The following is a 19,563-nucleotide window of genomic DNA, read 5'->3' on the forward strand; positions in this document are numbered from 1 at the left end:
TATTCTACTGTTTAGGCCCTATTTCTCAAAAACCTCACCAACCAATTAAAATCAGGATTTCCAAATGTCTACAAGCTATCACAGGCAACTCCAGGCAGAAACAGCATTTTGCCACTATAAAAAAAAAAAAGGAATACCAGATATGAACATCGTAAATTTAACAGTGAAGTTATCATCACTGTCTGCATTGTAACTAACCTATAGATTGGAGCTTCCTGTTTCAAGTTGTGTGTTAACTGTGCCAGCGGAATATAATGGCAAACTCAAGATCACTATGCAGGGAATTCATCCTTTGCAGAATGCATTTTTGCAGCCAAAAGACTGTGCAAGTACTTTCAGCGAAAACTGACATTTGGCTCTTCGAGCAATGGGATTTTCAGAACATGTACAATTTGACTACACAGAACAGTCAGCCAAAAACTTTGCAAGAAAGTATGGACAGAAAAGTATGACCCAATTCTGTCAACTTACTATGTGTTGAGAAATAAAGAATATACTGCAAAGTCCTAATGCCTGAAATCTAAGTAAGAGAAAGGATGAATCTCTTGTAAAGCAGAACTGGGATAAATCACTTTCTGCCTTTCAAAGGATTACAAGATTAAAGCTGCTTGCATTACTGTATATCAAGCAAGCAATAAGGTAACTTTTGTTACCTTATTAATTTGACAAATTAAACAAAGAATTGCACCTTCTGTTTTCCGTCGTAAACACTGGTCATATTGACAGCAATCCTATTATTGTTTGTTCCTTCCATTTACTCGGTAAGACGGGAAACACTAAGAACTACAAAATCAAGACTCTTGTCTCAAAGTACCACCAGCAGGCACGGAAAGCTCCCCAATCTCTGTATTCACAAGCTCTAACAGCAGACAGGAGAAAGTCTGTCTCTATTTACCTGACCTTCATTTTTATTTCACGCAAAACAATGGAGGAAACCAAAAAGGCTATAATTACGCAACTAAACTAGACTGATAGAAGCATCAACTAGGGAGTCTCTCCTAACGCTACACATGCACCAATTCCTTGTTGTCTTCAGGGACAAAGAATAAATAGGGACCGATGAAGGTCTGAGGGAAGCTGATGGCCAGGTTCCACAGCTGACTGAGATGACAAACAAATGTGCATGACCAACAAAACAAACCTCTTCACAACCCCACCCACATGCACCAGACAGTATCTGAAGACAGTTCTGACATGCACTTGTAAGGGTCTAAGATTACATCTAACTTCTTATTTAACTGAGGTAGTGTGGATCCTCCCATCTAACTCCAACATGGACACTTTCAGTAAAGAAGTACCAAAGTGACCACACAGGCAAAAGCAACATGTTAGCATGTTTCATCGAGTTTCACTGAATTTTCCTCTGGGCAGGAGGATTAAAGTTTTTCTTTGTCCACTTTTTGCCCTTGCCTGGTAGCAAACTTCATCCAAGATGAAACACGGAAGTAAATAGAATTTACAAAAAAAAAGAAAATAAGAGAAAAGAATGGTTATCATATTTTCATTAATTTTAGTTGAATATTTGCTCTATTTCAAAAGAATTCACTACCCATCATAAATTGATGGTAGAGCAGATGTGATAGGCAAATACATTTTTAAAAGACAGCCAAGGATTGTTTGAAGTATTTTAAATACACATACACTACTTAACATGATAAATAAATTACAGTAACACTAAGAGACAACTTTTCAGTTCAATGTAGCTTTTCATGTTTCCTCATTCCCACAGTGAGTGGAAATTTAAAACTAGGATTCAAAGACCCACTTGTTTCAGATCTTAGCAATCCTCATAACACAGAGGAGAGAGGAAAGGAGGAAGCCTTCAGGTATTCTAAGAAGCTTCAGTCCACAGCAGTGAGTCTACGTTTACTAACAGACAACTCACTCAAAAAAGGAATCCCTCACAATGTCAAAGTAAAATGCAGAGTAACCTATTTACTACATACTATAAAAGGCAGACTGAAACAGACTACAACATATATTTTCTTACATTGTAGATACAAGACATATGCTAATTTCTTGAATGCTGTTGAACTCTCTTACAACTCTGATCCTATCTTCTGATTTTGTATTTCCATCAAGTCTTCGGTAATCTAGCCCAGATGCCATACAGTATTGTTCCAGCACATCTAGCAACTGGGTAGAAAAATAAAAAAAAAGATTAAATACTTACTATTCTCTTTTTAATTAAACATAATCACAGAGGCTGTGTTTCTCAAATATATTTTCAATACACCAAGCACAGAAAATAAAGAGTAAATCTTCCCCATTTTGATATTAACATCCTCAGCACTCTTTAGCTGTGATTCTACAGCACTCCACGAGATTAACTGTTGGTCTGCTGTGGCCTCACTCAATCCTCCAACACTGGCCACCTGTCCCACTCTAAATGATGTTGAGTCTGTTCAACCCAATAAACAGGCAGGCAACTTAAAACAGTTTCCTACCATCCTAGCGAGTTACAATGACTTGAAGTATGGTAAATGAGCACCAGACCCAGCACAGAGAAATAGGCTGGTATGCACAGCCAGAGTTCAAAGGGACAGAGTGAAAGAGACTGCAGTAACCAGCAATCAGTCTGGTCTTGAATACCATAAAGTGCAGCCTAAGATACATGAGCATTTTACTAAAACATCCAAATATTAAGCTTGCAGTCTGCCTTAAAGCCACAGAATGATTAAATATTTAAGACTCTGTATTGTCATTCACCCTATTATTTTTTGATACTTTTTAATGCTGTCATTACAAATACTTAAGAACACCATATTACAGTTTGCTCCTTTTCAGGAAACACGTTATTCCCTAACAAGAAAATCAAAAATCAAGTCCCTTGAAAGTGCACGTACACCTCTTGCTCCAATTAACCACCATTTTCAGTTCAAACCAACTGGCAAAATAAGTCTCAGGGTTGAAGTTTCATCACTAGTGATGGTCAAAAGCCAGTAAAACTGAGGAAGTTTAACTACTTTCAGTGCTAACACAAAGGTTGTATGGTATTTCAGTTGTATTTTGCCTGACACTGCTCTAACTCAGGACATAAAGCTGAACTCAGTATGAGCTATCTACACCTGATAATTGTTTTTAAACAACAATTTAAAAAAGCTCTAAGGAAGGCAGCAGTGTCTTACATTTGTTTTGCCATCACCATTTTTATCATGAGGTAACATGAGATTTCAACATGCTTCTGGAGTATGGCACATTGTCTTTCTCATCATTATTTCCCATACTATACAGAACGGAAATGTGGTTGACAGCTGCCATCCCAGGGCTTTAAGCTTCAGAATCTACTGCTGTTATTACTCAATAAAAATCATCTGTACCTCACCTTTGTGGAAAAGGAGAAAAGAAGAACTTTATCCTTGTTTTTTCTGAAGTGATTTAAAAGCTGCTGAAGGACCTGTAAACAAACCACAGAATATAAATGAAAAGATTTTATCTACAGGTCTTCTTACAGACATTTGCTTGCATTTTCAGCCTTTAAATAGGCTACACTGTAATTAATTATTTGCAAAGCCAGAGGCATAATGAAAAACATCACTAACATAATATATGTGCCAAAGGTAATGGAGATGCCAGACCAATGCATTTTTCAGTGATCTACATAGAAATCCTTTCATAAAAAGGCAATCACGCTACTAATAGGTAAATTCAGAAGCTATTTGTGTCAGTGCACAGACTACAACAAAATGTTACTTATGTCATGCCCTAGCTCAGCTTGTGAACTTTTGCATTTAGCAAATGCACACAATTCCCCTGAAAACATTAAGATCTGTTTAAGTCTTCTGTACTACATCTGAGTTCAGAATTTCTTGGAACTTGTCTTCTTAAAATAACCAGTGAGATGTATGCCCCTCCCTGCTCCCACTCTGGCCTGTTGCTCTGTTTACAGTAGGATCCAGCTTCCCAGACTCTGTACAGACCTTGAAATGCCAATAATCCGCCCACACACAATGTTCTTCTGGTGGGGAAGCAAATAATCCAGAGCCTTGTGTATAATAGTGATACTGTTATTTTCAAAAGAAGCATGTCCACATCTGGCAATGGCAGCTCCAGAGTACCGCGCAGAAGCAATACACAAAGGGGAAAGAGGGATTTTCTTTACCTGTCTCTGGCTTTCTCCCGCTAGCCAATAAATATTTTAAAATATTTTAAAATTGTATTTATTCAGAGATAAATACACAAACTCTTAATCGACATTGATTTCACTAAAACCCTAACAAATCTTTGACAACCAAACAATGAGGAATGTTTATACTAAATTTGCAGTTCTGGGTAATATCTAGAATGTAAAATAGTAATTCTACATCACTTATAAGCCCATTTGTATATATTAGCCAGAGAGTTACAAGCGAAAACAAGGTACAAACAAGGTAATTTTTACCTGGTTTCATTGTACAACAACATATAAATCAGGATTTATTTTGTTGGGAAAAAACCCACATCAGATAACAAGAGCTAAATGACTTACATTTGCATTTCGTTTAGCCACATTATGAAACAAAAGAAAAAGTGACATGCTTTTAAAGTAGAAGAAGTTTGGCCACTGTATTATTGTTGTTATTATTAAAGTATATGTCAAATAATTAATTTCCTATAAGAGAACAGGCAAACAAATCCACCCAGTCTGTTTCAATAAAATGGATCAATGTCATGCCCATTGGGATTTTGGGTTTTCTCGAGTAAATAACAGCTCTGATGAACAGGGAAAAGTAATGAATAGTTATACACCAAAGAGAAATAAAGATTATGCTTGCACATAAGAGTATTATCCTGAAAGTTAGCCTGAAAAAGACTCGATCATATTCAAGCAAAAGTAACATGCTTTTTACAAGAGTCCACATGGATTTAAATGCTTATCTCTCCACTACCACACATTGTGAGCTGTTTGACTGTGATGAAATTTTACATCTCACATCTGAGAACACCTTGTTTGTATACAGATGTGCAAGCTAGCCTAAAGTGGTTTTAAGCCTTCAAAACCATGCCTGCCTAGGTTAGGGCTATGTTTAAAAGTGGAAGTTACTATTATTTGCAAGGTACTCCTATAGACTTCCATCTTCCTACTGAAATAATGATATTATGCCAGGCCAAATAAATAAATCAATCCAATACAGATACTCTTAAGAGACTTATATTGATTAAGCACAGTATTTTAAAACTCCACAAATGGATGTCTGTGGAAATACTATCTGTGGAGTTTAGAAAAGAACACCATTATTTCAAGTGCCCAGATATTTAATAGCCGTTTTCACTTAGAAACATACAGAGTCTCTCTGAGCCAGAATTTCTAAAAAACTGTAGAAATAATCAAAGTAGTAATGAGAACTACTGTAGGTTTTAAAAACTACCCTCATTTCTCTTACTTCTTTTCCAAGCAGTCCCCAATACTTCTGCATGAACTATCTCTGATCTTTGTGTTTAAAAAGCAATGGCATCACTTGTCCTTACACTTTGCAGGTCCCCACTTTCTTACTTCATGATGGAAAAAGGGTCACCTCAAAACAAGGCAGTACACTCCTTTCACTTCAGTTTTCACATACTGAACTATCACAAGTTTAAAATCTAGGCATGAAATTCACCTTGCAATAGAAAGTGCAAGCAAAGTCTTCTGAAAACTGTATGTTCTGCAGTATGATTGAAAATGAAGGGATAATTCCCCCAAAATAGTTGAAGTTCAGATCATGTCACTGTGCTATTACCCACCTCCCACCATAAGGAGGATGTACTACGGGTCACAGGTATACCTTCAACACTTACATATGTACATTTGGATTACAGGGACTGTTTTTTCCAGCCTTTTGTTACAATCTTGTATTCAGAACAGCAGACCTGGGGTAGCACATTGTGAATGCTACAGCTTGCAACACATGTAGAGATGACTGCAGCCACAGCACAAACCGAACACAAACTCCAAACGCCACACTGTCACACTTCTGCTCAAGCAATTCTAGTTTTACAAGTGGCAGTAGGCATCTTCCACAGCACAAAAAGCTATGTTTCCCTACATGTTTTATCTCTGCTTGGTGAGAGAACAGAAGGTATTCTAGCAGATAGGCTAACCTTTTCAGCACCCCAAAACAGTTACAATTGCTTAGCTAATGAATGTCATCGACAAATCCCAGCCTTTCTCCGACCCTAAACAAAGTTAAATAAATGCCACAAACTTTTCCTTTGCATATATGTTCATCTACAAAAGAATAACCACCTGTGTCAAAATTTGAGTAGCCTGTACTAAGTATTAATTTAAAGGATTAAATACTACCTATACAGTCTATACTGCCAGGTGATAGTTACAAAAGTATTTCCATTAGTTTCTAGAATTTATTTACGGAACATAAAATGTAAAGTATTACAGTGAGACAAGGCTATTAAAAAATTTTACTACAATTGTTTTCATTTATTTCCAAATAAGCATGTTATAAACATACAAAGTGGTCTTCAAGCTCTATTATCTCATGACTCTCCTCTGATTACTTTCTGATGGTAAGGGAATCTTCTAAATGGATTACCTTCTGAATGACTTTGCTTCCAGAGCACAAAAACCAAAATCATACCAAACAGCTTCTGTTTTAAAACTCCGGAGAGAAAACAAAAGAATTAGAAAATCTTTTCTCACAAGACAAACCTCCAACGAAATCAAGAGTGGGAAAAAAAAAGCCACCACAATACCAGACACATATGAATATGAACCAATTTTTGGCATCACAATTATTCTGAAGTCAAATTTAACGGACTCAAAACCCACTTTACTTTTCAGTGATGACTGCTTAGTCCATTATGTAAAACTCCTCCTCCCAGGCACAGAGATATGACCATACAGTTCAGAATATTCTGTTTATGCCAAGATATATTTAATGAACTGACATAAAATTCAAGAAACAGACACTATAGATTTCTAAAATAAAGTCTACTGGGCTGTTATAAATGCAGCATTTCAAAATGCTTCTATTCTGTAATTCATGAACTAAAAACGAAACCAAACAAGCAGAACTCCTCATAACACCAGAACATATTTTCTTATGCTGGAGCAAAGAAAGGTCCATATTGCTTCGTACCTTTGCCTAGTACTGCAGTGTAGTGTCTGATCTGACTTTTTGAAAAAGGTCAAAGTATTAAAGTGTTCTGGGAAAGAATTATAGCAATTTTTACTTCCTTTCTTACTGTTCTATAGAAATTTACACTGCACTTGTCTCATCTACCAAACACAACGAGGAAATGTTTTACAATATAAGTATTACTTCAGAAACACAATGTTGGATTTTAAAATCCAGTTTCCTGCTATATACACTGTCCTTTAAAAAAAAAAAAAAAAAGTAAATTTTCCGTACCAAGGCTCTTCTCAAGAATATGTGCTCATTTAGGATTTGAGGTTTGTTTTTTGGGGGGGTTGTGGGGTGTTTTGTCTTGTTTTGGGTTTTTTCTTTTGTTGAGGTTTTTTGTTTGGGAGTTTTTTGTTTGGTTTTTTTTTTTTTTTTTTTTTTTTCCAATTACCTACAACCTATATAAAAAAATACCTTGAAATATACAAATATATACCAGTACAGATTGGTAACAAGCTAAAATATCAAAAATTAAACAAAAAGCACAATCTGGAAAGTCTCTAGCAAGATAGAATGAAGATGGGCATCACATGATTCACTAACAATAAAAAAAAACAACAGGAGTAATCACCGAGCTAGCAGATCATTATATTTAATTAGGTATTTTTCATCTCATTCTATTTGGGAATTGGACTAGATGGCCTCCAAAGCCTTCCAATACAAACTATTCTATGATTCTACTTCTGTTTTGGCAATTTATCCTGAAATGGAATCTGGCCTGGCACTTACCTCCTGGTAGCGCAGTCTAGCCATGTTGATCTCTCAATTTCAAAAATAAACATTGAACCTGCGTGACATCTCATTAGTTTCAAGTCACCAGCACAAGCTCAGTATACTTAAAAAGATCACAGGCTCTGCTCTCTTGCCATCTCAGTTATGCTCTTACTCCAGCACTGCAATATAGCAGAACCTTCTTCCTTACCACCCAAGGCCACCACACGCAAGCCTTAACTTAGGCATTTTTGCTTGCTTGTGTTTTTCACTAGTGTGTCAAAAAACATGTAATGAAAATGTCATAAGGCAGTGCTGGAGTGAAGCATGCAATAGCCCCAAGTGAAAAACTTCTAGAGAAAGCAAAATTACTTTTAACCAATAAAACGAAAACTTCATAAGCACCACTGAAGATCAGGGTTGTAGTGTTTACAGGGATGTATTACATATTTTCTGGTAGATAATTTAACAAATAAGTTGACTTTCATAGAATCATAGAATAGTTTGGGTTGGAAGGGACCTTTCAAGGTCATCTAGTCTAACCCCCAAGTACAACAAGATGAGAAACACCTTCATGAGACAATGAAGTGTATATAACAAAGGCAATATGCAGGCCTCATGTTGCTTCCACACTAACAGATCAATAAAATGATAACAACCATGACTGTTGTAAAAAACATGGCCCAGCCACTGCCTTCCCCCAGTCCCAATCAGCAACTGAGAATATCCAGGTTTACAGAGAGAGCAAAAATACAGCATACTCCATTCTGCATAGCTTCTCACCCTTTAGTTACTCTCAGCTCAGAAACACTCCTAAACCTAATAAGATTTTCTTTTTAATTAGCTACATTAGACATCTTTTTCAGTTATTCATCCTGTTCCCCTCAGAAACTGGTTTCTGAGGTAAGGAATTTTACAGGTTTACACTAGCACATTTATTTTGTTCATCTTTAGCCTGGCTCCCGTTAGCTTCATTTGATGTTCAAAGGGTTAGAAAAGACAGTAAGCCCTCAATACATCTTCACCATCTCCATGCTACTCACGATTGTCCCTCTCACATTCATCCTTAGACATTTTTTCCAGGATGGAGAGTCCCAGCCTGCTTGGTTGCTCCTGTCCCACAGCACTGATCACCTTTGCAGCTCTTCTCTGATCCTTTTCAAGGTCTAACACATGCTTTTTGAGAGGAGTGACTGAAACTATCCACAATATTCAAGGTGTGCACAAATCATTATGTCCATAAGATTTTGTTTTGATCTCTTTTCCTTCCCCAAACATTTCTGACTGCCAGTGAGTTGACGGTTTCATGGAACTATCTGTCATAATCTTATGATCCTAACCCCCTTGACTGCAAGGTTCATTTCCATGACCATCACTAAATATGTAAAGCTAACATCTCAGGATATCTTAGCATCACAGATCACTCTTACACAGTCTTCGCCCATAGGCACACCGATCCAAGACAGTAGATCTCTGCTGTGGTGCCACCACCATAAACAGAATGACTAAAAAGCCACAACTATTAGGTGTAAATTTTCTTATATCTGTATACTACAGCTGCAGATCTATTACTAATACTAATTTTTCCTCTAAAGAACAGGCTTACCTTCATTTTTCCACTGTACTTTGGATCTGAAATTGTTTCAAAGGCTGCATCTTTGCTCAACTGCACAAAATCTGGAAAACTGGAAAATACCTGGCTGCACACCCGTTTGATATGTGCTTCCTGGAAGAAAAGCAGAAAGTTTGAATAGGCATTAAAAATTAGAGCTACACTGGGATACCAGTAAGCCATACAAGGAATTAAACCAGACGGAAACAAGTAATCTGCTAACTCACTCAAGCAGAAAGAGTTACGTGTTTTCATTCATTTCACTACAAAAGTGCTGGATAAAACATCTCCTGTGTGTTTTAGTTTGCTTCATCTAAAAACAAAAAAAAAAAAAAAAAAAAAAGAGGATCCTAACCTGAAACCATGGATTCCAGTTACTAGAGTAACAGATGCCCAAAATTTCTTCTGGGCAGAGAATGCAACAGGGCTGGCCAGTTTCGAGAACTCTGTTGGCTTGAGGTTTGCATCACCCAACAGTTATGTACCAGCATTTCTCCTGACCCTCTGGCATGATAAGCCAATATGGGAATTACATATTGTCTCACTGATACGACAAAAAATATGAGAAATGCATTTAAACTGTTCAGACACCACTTTAAAGCTCCACTGCTTGAATTTGGGTAGCTCTGAACTGGGACATGACTACACACTTTAAATCTACTTTTCCAGAGGAGCAGAAAAAAATCTCATCTCTCACCTAAGAATAGCAGGCGACAGACTTTAACACCAAAGGTAAGAAATAATACATAGTATCAATTTTTTTAGTAGATTTTGGAGAGGTTTATAATTATGTATGGCGTAAAACATAGTAAGTCTCAAAATACTCATTCATTGTTATTTCAGTGGGTATTTAAACTCTCAAATCTTATTACATTAAAAACTATATATACAATATAAAAAACCCAGCACTGAAAACATTTGGGTATTTACTGTGTATAAGGCCCTGGACACTAATAGTAACATTCCCTAAAAAGCAAAACTGCTTTAATGGAACAAACTTGCCAAAATTAAGTAGGATTTTCTCACTTCCTTTCCCTTGAGGCTTCTGAGAGGAAGTGGTAATATCCCTAAAACTCTTTGCTCATTTTTGGATCTTAAGGATCACGTACAAGCATTTTTAAAAACTCTGCCATTTATTACTTGCCACTGTAACAAGATAAACTGATACTATTGTCTCATTAAGCATTTTCCACTAAAACATATTTCTCATTATTTAAAGAAGCTCAGCTCTAAATATAAAAAACTAGAGGAAAAAAACCACATTTTAATTGCTTATTTTTTTTTTATTTCCAGAAAGACATTCCTCTTACTAGGCATTTGTCATAAATGGAACAGAAATGGCATTATTAGAAATCATTAAAAATTAAGTCTTTTCCCTAAAGCTCTCTGTTTCTATAACATTTGTCTTCAGATACGCATCAACTAAATGAACATACTGTTGTGTAACATCTCTATCTATGAAATAAGGGCTACATCATTAATTACTGCACGGAAAAGGAATTTTACAAAATATCTTAATTTCAGTTAGTTAAGATTTAAAAAGGAGGCCAGCAGCAATTTTCGTTCAAGAGCTTTCATCCCATTTTCCACAAGTATTTCTTAGATACTTCTGAATCTAACCTGCTGCTTGCTAGTGTTCTCTGTCTGCAGCAGCGCAACATGATTTGCAATCTTCTGGAGGATTGTCAGGTAACTGAAGCGCAGTGACTTAATTGTTTCACCATGAGCATTTACCTACAAAAAAAGGAAACAACATTTCTGCAAACAAATACTCCTGCAAATAAGAAATAATCTAAAATAAGTGCTATTCTTACAAGGTTCAATGCATTAGCGATTCCAGATAGTACTATAATTGATCCCAAAGAGATGCATACTGTATTTCTAACAAAAATGCAGCAAGGCTTTTTCCTCACTTTTGCAATCCTGTTGGTAGAAATCATCTTCTCAAAAAGAGAAAAACCTCATACCTACGTTCTAAACATTTCAGATAGCATGACAGCTACAGAAATTAAGATAACCAAGAATTCCTTGGTAGGCAAGAAGACAGTAACTTTAAAACTGATTTAAATGGAAATCAAACTGGAGCTATTTGAATGACTTCTTACCCTACAACTGCTAACTTTACTTCTCTCTACAGCAGAAATGTATAAAGTATTATAAATGTCTCAAGTAACATAATTCAAACACCTTCAAACATTCTACTATGCAGCAGCATCAGCTATTTTTGTCATTATGGTTAGCTCATTTGACCAAACTTCTTTTTCACTTGCCTTCTGGTTACTAAATTTCATGGTTAACTTCGGAATAAGACAGTTCATAGTAGCTCTTAAGTGTCTGCAGGCCTGCCCTCTGTGAATTAAGTTCAACAGCATTTTACTTTTTTTCTACAAAGGATGAGGAGAAACAGAAGCCTGCAAAGAACTAACACTAGCATCCATGGAATATTAAACAGGCTGATAGAGGGATTGTTTTTAAAGAATGATACAGTAGACTGAATAAGCTACCTCATTCGGGGGAAAAAAAACCCAGCCACACTGTACAAGAATTAAAACAGGCCAGACAGAAAATAGGGAGAAGCAAGTACAAGACACAAGCTCTCTTCTAAATGTTAAAAAGACATGCTTAGTCTGAGCCTACCAAGTGATACAGACAAAATAAATACAAAGCTTGACTAATCGAGTGTTAATGAAGTCCAGAGACAACAGAAAAAATCTACAGAGTTGTTACTTATGAACAAAGTTCTGCTTGTGCTCTACAGCTACTGTCAGGAGTTCTCCCTTCAATGAAGCAAAGCAAAGCACACGTTTAGTGGCACAGAAAGACACAATCCAACTGCAGTTATAATACAGGCAAAGCCCAGAAAACTTGCTGGGTCCAGGATGCCTCTGATTTGCAGCTTCTGCACTGACTCTCCGAGGCACATGGGAGCAGCATGCCTGACACATTGAACATCTCAATGCAATATCCTTGCCAACATCAACTGTTTCACAGGAGCACTTACTAATACAACAAATCCAGAACTTACTGCATAAGTAACAACCAGCGGCTTAGGGCATGCAAAGCAGCTTTGCTCTAATTCCAAAGTGTGTAACTCCCATCATGCTCGTGATGCAAAAAACCATGTTTTCAGCTGGGATTTCCCAAACAGATGACCTACAACCACACAGCCATTTCCAACACCAGATCTCTCAAGAAAACTTATCCACTGCTCATACCAGAAAGACTATCTTCTAAAATTCGAGCAGTGCAAGTTCTTACTTTGTAACAACAGTTCTTCCTTTTAAGGCCACTGTTGCAGCTACAGGGCTCTCCAGCTCCTAGTACCAAGCTTACATCCTCGGTCTCTAGCACAGCCTGATACACTGCTTTCTGGAATTCAGTCAGGGAACAGTATACCATCTGCCAAAGAGAGAACACCCCCAAAATGCAATTATCTGCAGCATACAATGAAAAGCAAAGAGCATTGCATCAAAAAAACCACAAAACATTGCAAATAAAGTAGAAAACTAGAATATATTTGCTGAGTTACAAGAAATTATTCTACCATCAAATGAAAAAATCTGGATCCTAAAGTCAAAATAGTATGAAACTGTAGCCATAATGTATGTATAGTTATATAGTATATATAGTTAAATTCTACAAAAAGTATCAATATCAAGCTACAACAACCTGCTGTTAGGTTTCTATAAACCTTTCAGTTTGTCTTTTGTAGAGGGACAGGACGAGGGGGGAAAAATGAGAAATAAATGAACAACTGTAATTAAGGATTCCCTTCTGCTTTGCCAGTTGCTAAATTTACTCTTTCTTTCCTCTTTTTAAGCACTAGCTGTTGTAGGGCACTATCACAGGCAGCACAAACAGATTCAGCAATGAGAAGGCAAGGATCTACACAGTGCTATGGCCAAAACTCTTATCCCCCTTCTTAGAGACCATGGGTGGCATCTCCATGACATCTTTAGTCTTAAGCAGCAGGAGACAGAAATCCCAAGATCATTCCTTAACCTAGGCCACCCACACAGCAGCAGCACCATGCTGAGCTATAATAATACAGCAGTAACTTGAACATATACTCACATTAACAAGAGAATGAAAAGAATAAAACCTGCTAGATTTAGAAAAGCAACTGACTGACGTTTGTTCTAACCTTTCCTTCAGAAGACAGTCTAGATGACATTATTACACACTAAAGATGAAGAACAAAGACCAAATTTTGAAAAGAAAACAAGCTGCAAACTTACGTGTTTGTCTGCTTAGAAGGAAAGCACAAATGTATCTAGTAAGAATTTATCAGAACTCTTAGCTATAGTCATAACTATCTTCACTTTATAGAATGTTTACAATATCATTAGATACACAGGATTACAGACCTATCAACAATCAGCTTTAGGCTTGGGGGTTTTCTTTTATTTGGTGATCAAAAATGAGGGAGTTAAAAATGAAAAGCATACTGTTCTCTGTACAAAGTGTCAAGCTGCAAATTCAGAAGTCCTACACAGATTTCAAGAGATTTACATACATTGCATTGGGTTTGCACAGATAAATACAACAGTGCACACAAAACAGATGTGTAAATCACTAGTCAGAAGTCTAGCTGAGCATTTTCATGCTTGATTAACCCCATTTCAACACGCAATCATAGTAATTATGTGAACAAAGCACACTACTGCATGTGCATTTTTTCCAAGGCTCTGGTTTCTTCTTAAATTCTCACTAAAGGCATGATGAAAGAGAAAAAAAAACACAACAAAAAAAGACGAAGAGATATATTCATGAGCATTGTATTTGAAATGTGCAGGCGTTCTTACTCTGTCTTCCTTTTTTGGCAACTGATCACTGATAAGTGCTTTGGTACGTCTCAGAAACCAGACAGACATTTTTGTTGCTAGCTTCACCATGGCCTTACGACCTGTTGCTAGCTCTCTTTTAGTTGCAGTGTGCCTTTGGCCATGCTCCACTGGATCAGAAAATTTCTTCTTGAAATGTAGTCTGCTCCCCAAAAGTCCTGGTACAGCCCTATTAAAAAACAAAAAGGGGGTGTGGGGTGTGAAGGAATAACAGCATTTTCTTTACTCCAAGGCATCCTATCGTTTTGCATTGATTAAAAGCATACCATAAATTATTTCTGGCTAACAGTAAGAGATCTTAAATTAACAATCACTAGAGAAATTAATAAAAACTGTGTATATAAATAGAAACACATACTACTTCCAGACATGCCATTTTTTCATTTACTTACTGTGATCCTCAAATGTTAAGAGTCCCCTTAAGAAAGCATTGCCATCTCCAGAAAAACTAAAGCTCAGCAGAGCAACAGAAGGCACAAGAATACAGAACCTCTAAACTACAAGGCTGCTACAGTTCAGGAACCTAAATTGGAAACTCAGCAGTCATGTTTTCAACTTTTACTGTTTTTATTAAAATCAGGCTATGCAGATATTGCAATTTACTAAATAAAATCTTAAGATACCCAACAGGAAAAAGAATTTGGTAATCACTGGCAGCAGTACATATTGGAACAATCTATTAATATCAGCATGGGATGCCACACTAAGCTTACTGTTAAAGTATTTCTTTCCTGATATTTCAATTCAGTCTGTATTTCCTTATAATTAAGGCATGTTTGCTTTGTTCCTCCTCTGTAAAGCATCCCCAGTAAGTCTTCTATGCTTAGATTTGTATCTAGGGTTATTTCCACCTCTTCCTCTCCACTAAAAATTCTCCTGCACAAGACTCTCGCTTTCCAAACATGTGCACTTGTGCACTTTGAGAAACAGCAAAATATTGTTACTTTCAAATTCCAAGTAAGTCAGAATGACCGGCGCATATTGGACAGAGCAAAGCCATAATGTTTTTTGAAACTGTGGGATGATTCTCAACCTACTGTGCGGAGGAGAGACAAAGCAGAAAAACATGTACTTAAAAAATAAATGCAAACACAGAGGAAAAAAATATAATTTTAACTGCTTCTCAAATTCCCCAAAGAAGCCAGATGATAAAAGGAGCTCCAAATTTATTTAATAACTGCAAAATACATACTGCAGATGTATCTACCAGTAGCTTACCTCCAATACATCTATGGAAAAACATACTTCTACTCTCACAAAACATTGGGAATTTTGGGGGGAGGGTTGTGGTTTGTCGTTGTTGTTTGACGCCAGTGGGTCCAAGCCATCCAGCCCCACCTCAGCTGCATTGCACGGCTAACATACAGAGGTGTTTAAATCAGAAAAAAATATATTTTATTTACCAGTCCATAACACACCAAAGTTCCTTCATATTGTTTTGAAGAATGGTTCCAGTAAGACCTATGCGAACACTGCATTTTAACGACTTCATGGTTTGAGTTATTTGAGCCTTTGGATTCTTGATTCTATGTGCTTCATCCACTATCACAGCAGACCATTCTACACTGCAGATTAACAAGAAATATGTATTAACTGAAACTACTTATCCCATCATCCCACATACACATACAAAGTGAAGTCAGCCACACATGTAGTCATGATTATTTTAAGACACTATTACGTTTTGGTTTTCCTTTTTACATTTTATTATGCTTCTCAGTTTCCTCATATTCTTCTTGTTTAGTACATTCAGTTGCAACAGTTGAGTATAACGGCTAAAGTATAGGGCCAAATAAATGAACTACTGTTAACTGTATCAAATGCTTTCTATGAAGAAAGCAGCTTTCAATCTCTGGGTCAATCAATCCACCACATCTCATCAGCACTAATTCCACTCATATGTAAGATTTAGAAAAATTCAATAAATTCCTGATGGCAAACTATTGAAACATGCTTAACACAGGCGTGCTTTATTTTTCCAACAAAACGTATACAGTGTAACTAGAAGTAGACTGAAAGCATTTCAGTTCGCATGGTTTCCTACATGAAAGGATCACTTAACTTCTTTAATGTCTGTATGATACCAATATGGCAGAGAAATTTAAGTATTTTGTGATTTTGTGACTAGGAGGAATATATGTAGAGGCAGGGACCGAAAGGTATTTTGCAGCCAGTTCAACCATAAAACTTGGGAGGTAGAATGACCTGTATACTGTGATACTAATTTAAGCCATCAAGTTGCTAGGAAGAGGTTTATTAACTTTATGAGATTGCTTTATATATATGAGTGAATATTTCAGAACAAAAATCATATCACTTTGATGGTACTTCAAGCAGCAAAAAGTTGAAATAGACATGTTTAGAAGGAAAACCCTCTCCTCAACAGGCTGCATTTAGTCCACTAATCTGAAGGCTGATCTTGTGGCATTTTGATGCCTGTTGAATACATTCATTCATATCTGAGATCCTTACGTTCCTAAAATCTGCTAAAAATTTGAGTTGCTGAAAGGACCATACAGCTAGGTCCTTCAACTTAATTTATTATGCTGATTTACATGCATACCTGAGTCTATATATTCTTATTAGTGATAATTAACATATTTAAGACCAGGTTTTGAGGACAGTCCATCATTCTAGCTAATCAAGACACACAGCTTCTTCCAGCATCAAGATCACAGGCCCATCCAGTCACACGCTCTGCAGAAACAGTTTGGTAAATCTGTATGTTGAAGTAACGTATTTGCAAGCAGTCAGTCACACATCAGATCTGCTCTGTACATGCACCTATTTCCTGACCACTGTCCATTCAATGACCATGCCTGAAGAGTTCCTCAAAAATACGAGAGCAAGAATTAGGGAACTGGTAACACAACTTCTTTAGTCTTCTAATACCTGCACTTCTTTTTCAGACCTGAGCACAGACAGAGCTGGAGATACGACTGTTTTGGTGATGGCTGTCCAGAATACTACGGCACTCGCTGAGGCCTGGACTTCCCCATCACCTAAAACAACAAGATCTGCAGAGCCACTAACAACACCAGATGGTAAGGGCAGGCTGCTACTACTAGCTATTCATGCAACTTGCACCCTACTTCCAAGGTGAGGTAAGGAAAGAGAACCACTAGGATCAGACGAGATGCTGAGTACTCCTGAAGATAGCCAAAGGAAAGGCAACACTCCTTGTTTGAAAATGCTGACAGCTATGGAGCTAAGAAAGTAGGATTTCTGATACAATCTGCTGTCAGAAAGACCTTGATTCTGTTAAGTCCATCAGGTATTTAAAACTACAAACACAGGCACATACACTTAATCTCTCAAAGTTATTAGGACTCAAGAATTTCATCTAGCTGGTGAAAAGAGCAAACCACAAGAAAAACACCTTACGAACATTTGCTAAAAATCCCAGATTTTTTTTCTCCTTACACTGTACTGAAAGACAGAAATACTTTCTGCATATTTTTTAACTATCACTAGTTTTCAGGCATCTTGCATCTTTCAAGAGAACACTGTATGAAGGGGTTAACAGCAAAAAGCAGCTTTATGAAAACTATTCAAACTTCTCCCAAGCATCCCACTACAAAGGTAGTTTGGAGTAAAGTCTCCAAAGATATTTAATTGAGATTGTCCTCTTCAACAACAGTGAGCCATTGGATTTAACAGTACACATGCTGCACATAATAAGTACTTGCAAAGAACAATGCAAACTTAGACAGACAGTTAAAATTCTGTGTGTAGAAAAACACGTTAAAACCATTACCTGTTAAATTCATCCAAATACAGGCGAAGTATCTCATACGTTGTAAGGGCAACTTCACACTTCCCTTGCTTGATGCGACTCAAGTCATCATCCTTTTTACTGCCATGTAAGACACAGACCTTAAAGTACCCCCATGTGTCTAACTCTTCCTTCCAGTTGTACAGCACTGAAAGAGGGGCCACTATAAGGAAAGTCTGAAAACAAATAGTTATTATAGTACTATTGGAAAAACTACAACATAGCACTTTCTCAGTAAGGAAAGTCAAATTATAGTTTGAATTGTTTAATTTTGTCATTTCAAAGCATCATATAGAAAATACCCGAAGAGTCAATATAAATTCACAAACCATCAGTTTACTCTGATTATGTAAATAGTATAGAAAAAAAAATTGTGTAATACTATAAAAGATATAAAAGTAGTGCTACTTACTCAAATTAATCTAACAACTGCAGTAAGACATGAGATACTATCACTTTGCTTTGTTACAGCATCCATATCTATGTATTATAAAACGTTTTACAGATGGAGAAAAGGATGAAGAGTGTAAGCAGCTTCCTTTAATCCACAAGTCTAGTCAACGTAGGATTTCAAAACAGAAATACCTGAAAATGGTCTAAAAACTTAAGACGCCTTGTACAACTCCTATAATATCACAGAATAACAAAATCAATGAGGTGGGTGAGGGATCTCGGGAAGTTTCTAGTCTAACTTTCCGTTTCAAGCAGGGGCAACACTGAATTAAGACATTTAGGGCTTTCCCTACTCAGGTATTCAAAATCCCCAAGGATGGGGCAGTCCACGACCTCTCTCTGTGACCTGTTACAATACTTAACTGTCCTCAAAGTGAAATAATTCTTCTCCTATTCCCAGTCAGAGGCATTCCTGGTTTTTTTCCACATGAAGTGCTATCCCTTCACCTCTTCTTCTCTGCCTGTCTTTCCTGTGGAACCTGTACCCATTATTCACCGAGCTAGTGTCCCATGAAGCATTCTCATAGTCAGCTAAATATTCCAATTATTCCAGTAAAATAAAAACCACAACAGAAAACAGAAATTGCATGGGTCCTGTGATTAGTAAAATTAAAACTATCTTCAGATTTCTCTTGTTCACACAGAACTTTTACCTGTATCTTTAGCTGCTGTATTTGATTACCCAGATTATCAATCAGCCTTACTTCTGAAATTATGACAGTCATTCAAGAAAACATGCAAGGTCACAAGAATATTAGCAATAAATTTTCCAAATACATGCATTTGCATTAATTATTTAAATATCATGTTAATATATACACACATGTGCTTTTTGTACTTTAGAAACAGCCACTCTAAACTATAATTTTCAACTCACTGACATAAGCTCTTCAAAGTACAAATCTCATCCAGGTGTTTCCAAATGTTTTGTGTTAGTGCAGATCAACAGTATTAACATATTAGACAATAACAGCTAGATAATGCACTACAACAATCTGAAAAACCGAAGGCTTCCTTAACACTACTAAGGAGACCATGAACCCCTAATCTACCCAGTACCGAAATAAT

The 19,563-nt window shown here is 36.7% G+C and overlaps 1 protein-coding gene across 9 annotated transcripts in view; it reads right to left on the reverse strand.

Annotated features, from left to right (window-relative positions):
- Positions 1-19,563, reverse strand: part of ERCC6L2 (ERCC excision repair 6 like 2) — a 113,849-nt gene that overhangs the window by 86,655 nt on the left and 7,631 nt on the right. For 8 of the 9 annotated variants that reach the window (XM_075447046.1, XM_075447043.1, XM_075447042.1 and 5 more), the window contains 8 exons: positions 18,025-18,218; positions 15,671-15,832; positions 14,229-14,436; positions 12,682-12,822; positions 11,044-11,157; positions 9,418-9,537; positions 3,326-3,397; positions 1,991-2,136 (listed from right to left, as the gene is read on the reverse strand). In XM_075447046.1, coding sequence (XP_075303161.1) covers positions 1,991-2,136; positions 3,326-3,397; positions 9,418-9,537; positions 11,044-11,157; positions 12,682-12,822; positions 14,229-14,436; positions 15,671-15,832; positions 18,025-18,218 — 1,157 coding nt within the window. The remainder of the gene's footprint in view (positions 1-1,990; positions 2,137-3,325; positions 3,398-9,417; positions 9,538-11,043; positions 11,158-12,681; positions 12,823-14,228; positions 14,437-15,670; positions 15,833-18,024; positions 18,219-19,563) is intronic. The other variant, XM_075447044.1, reaches the window with a different exon arrangement.

Source organism: Opisthocomus hoazin, chromosome Z (assembly GCF_030867145.1).
Source record: "Opisthocomus hoazin isolate bOpiHoa1 chromosome Z, bOpiHoa1.hap1, whole genome shotgun sequence".
NCBI lineage: Eukaryota > Metazoa > Chordata > Aves > Opisthocomiformes > Opisthocomidae > Opisthocomus > Opisthocomus hoazin.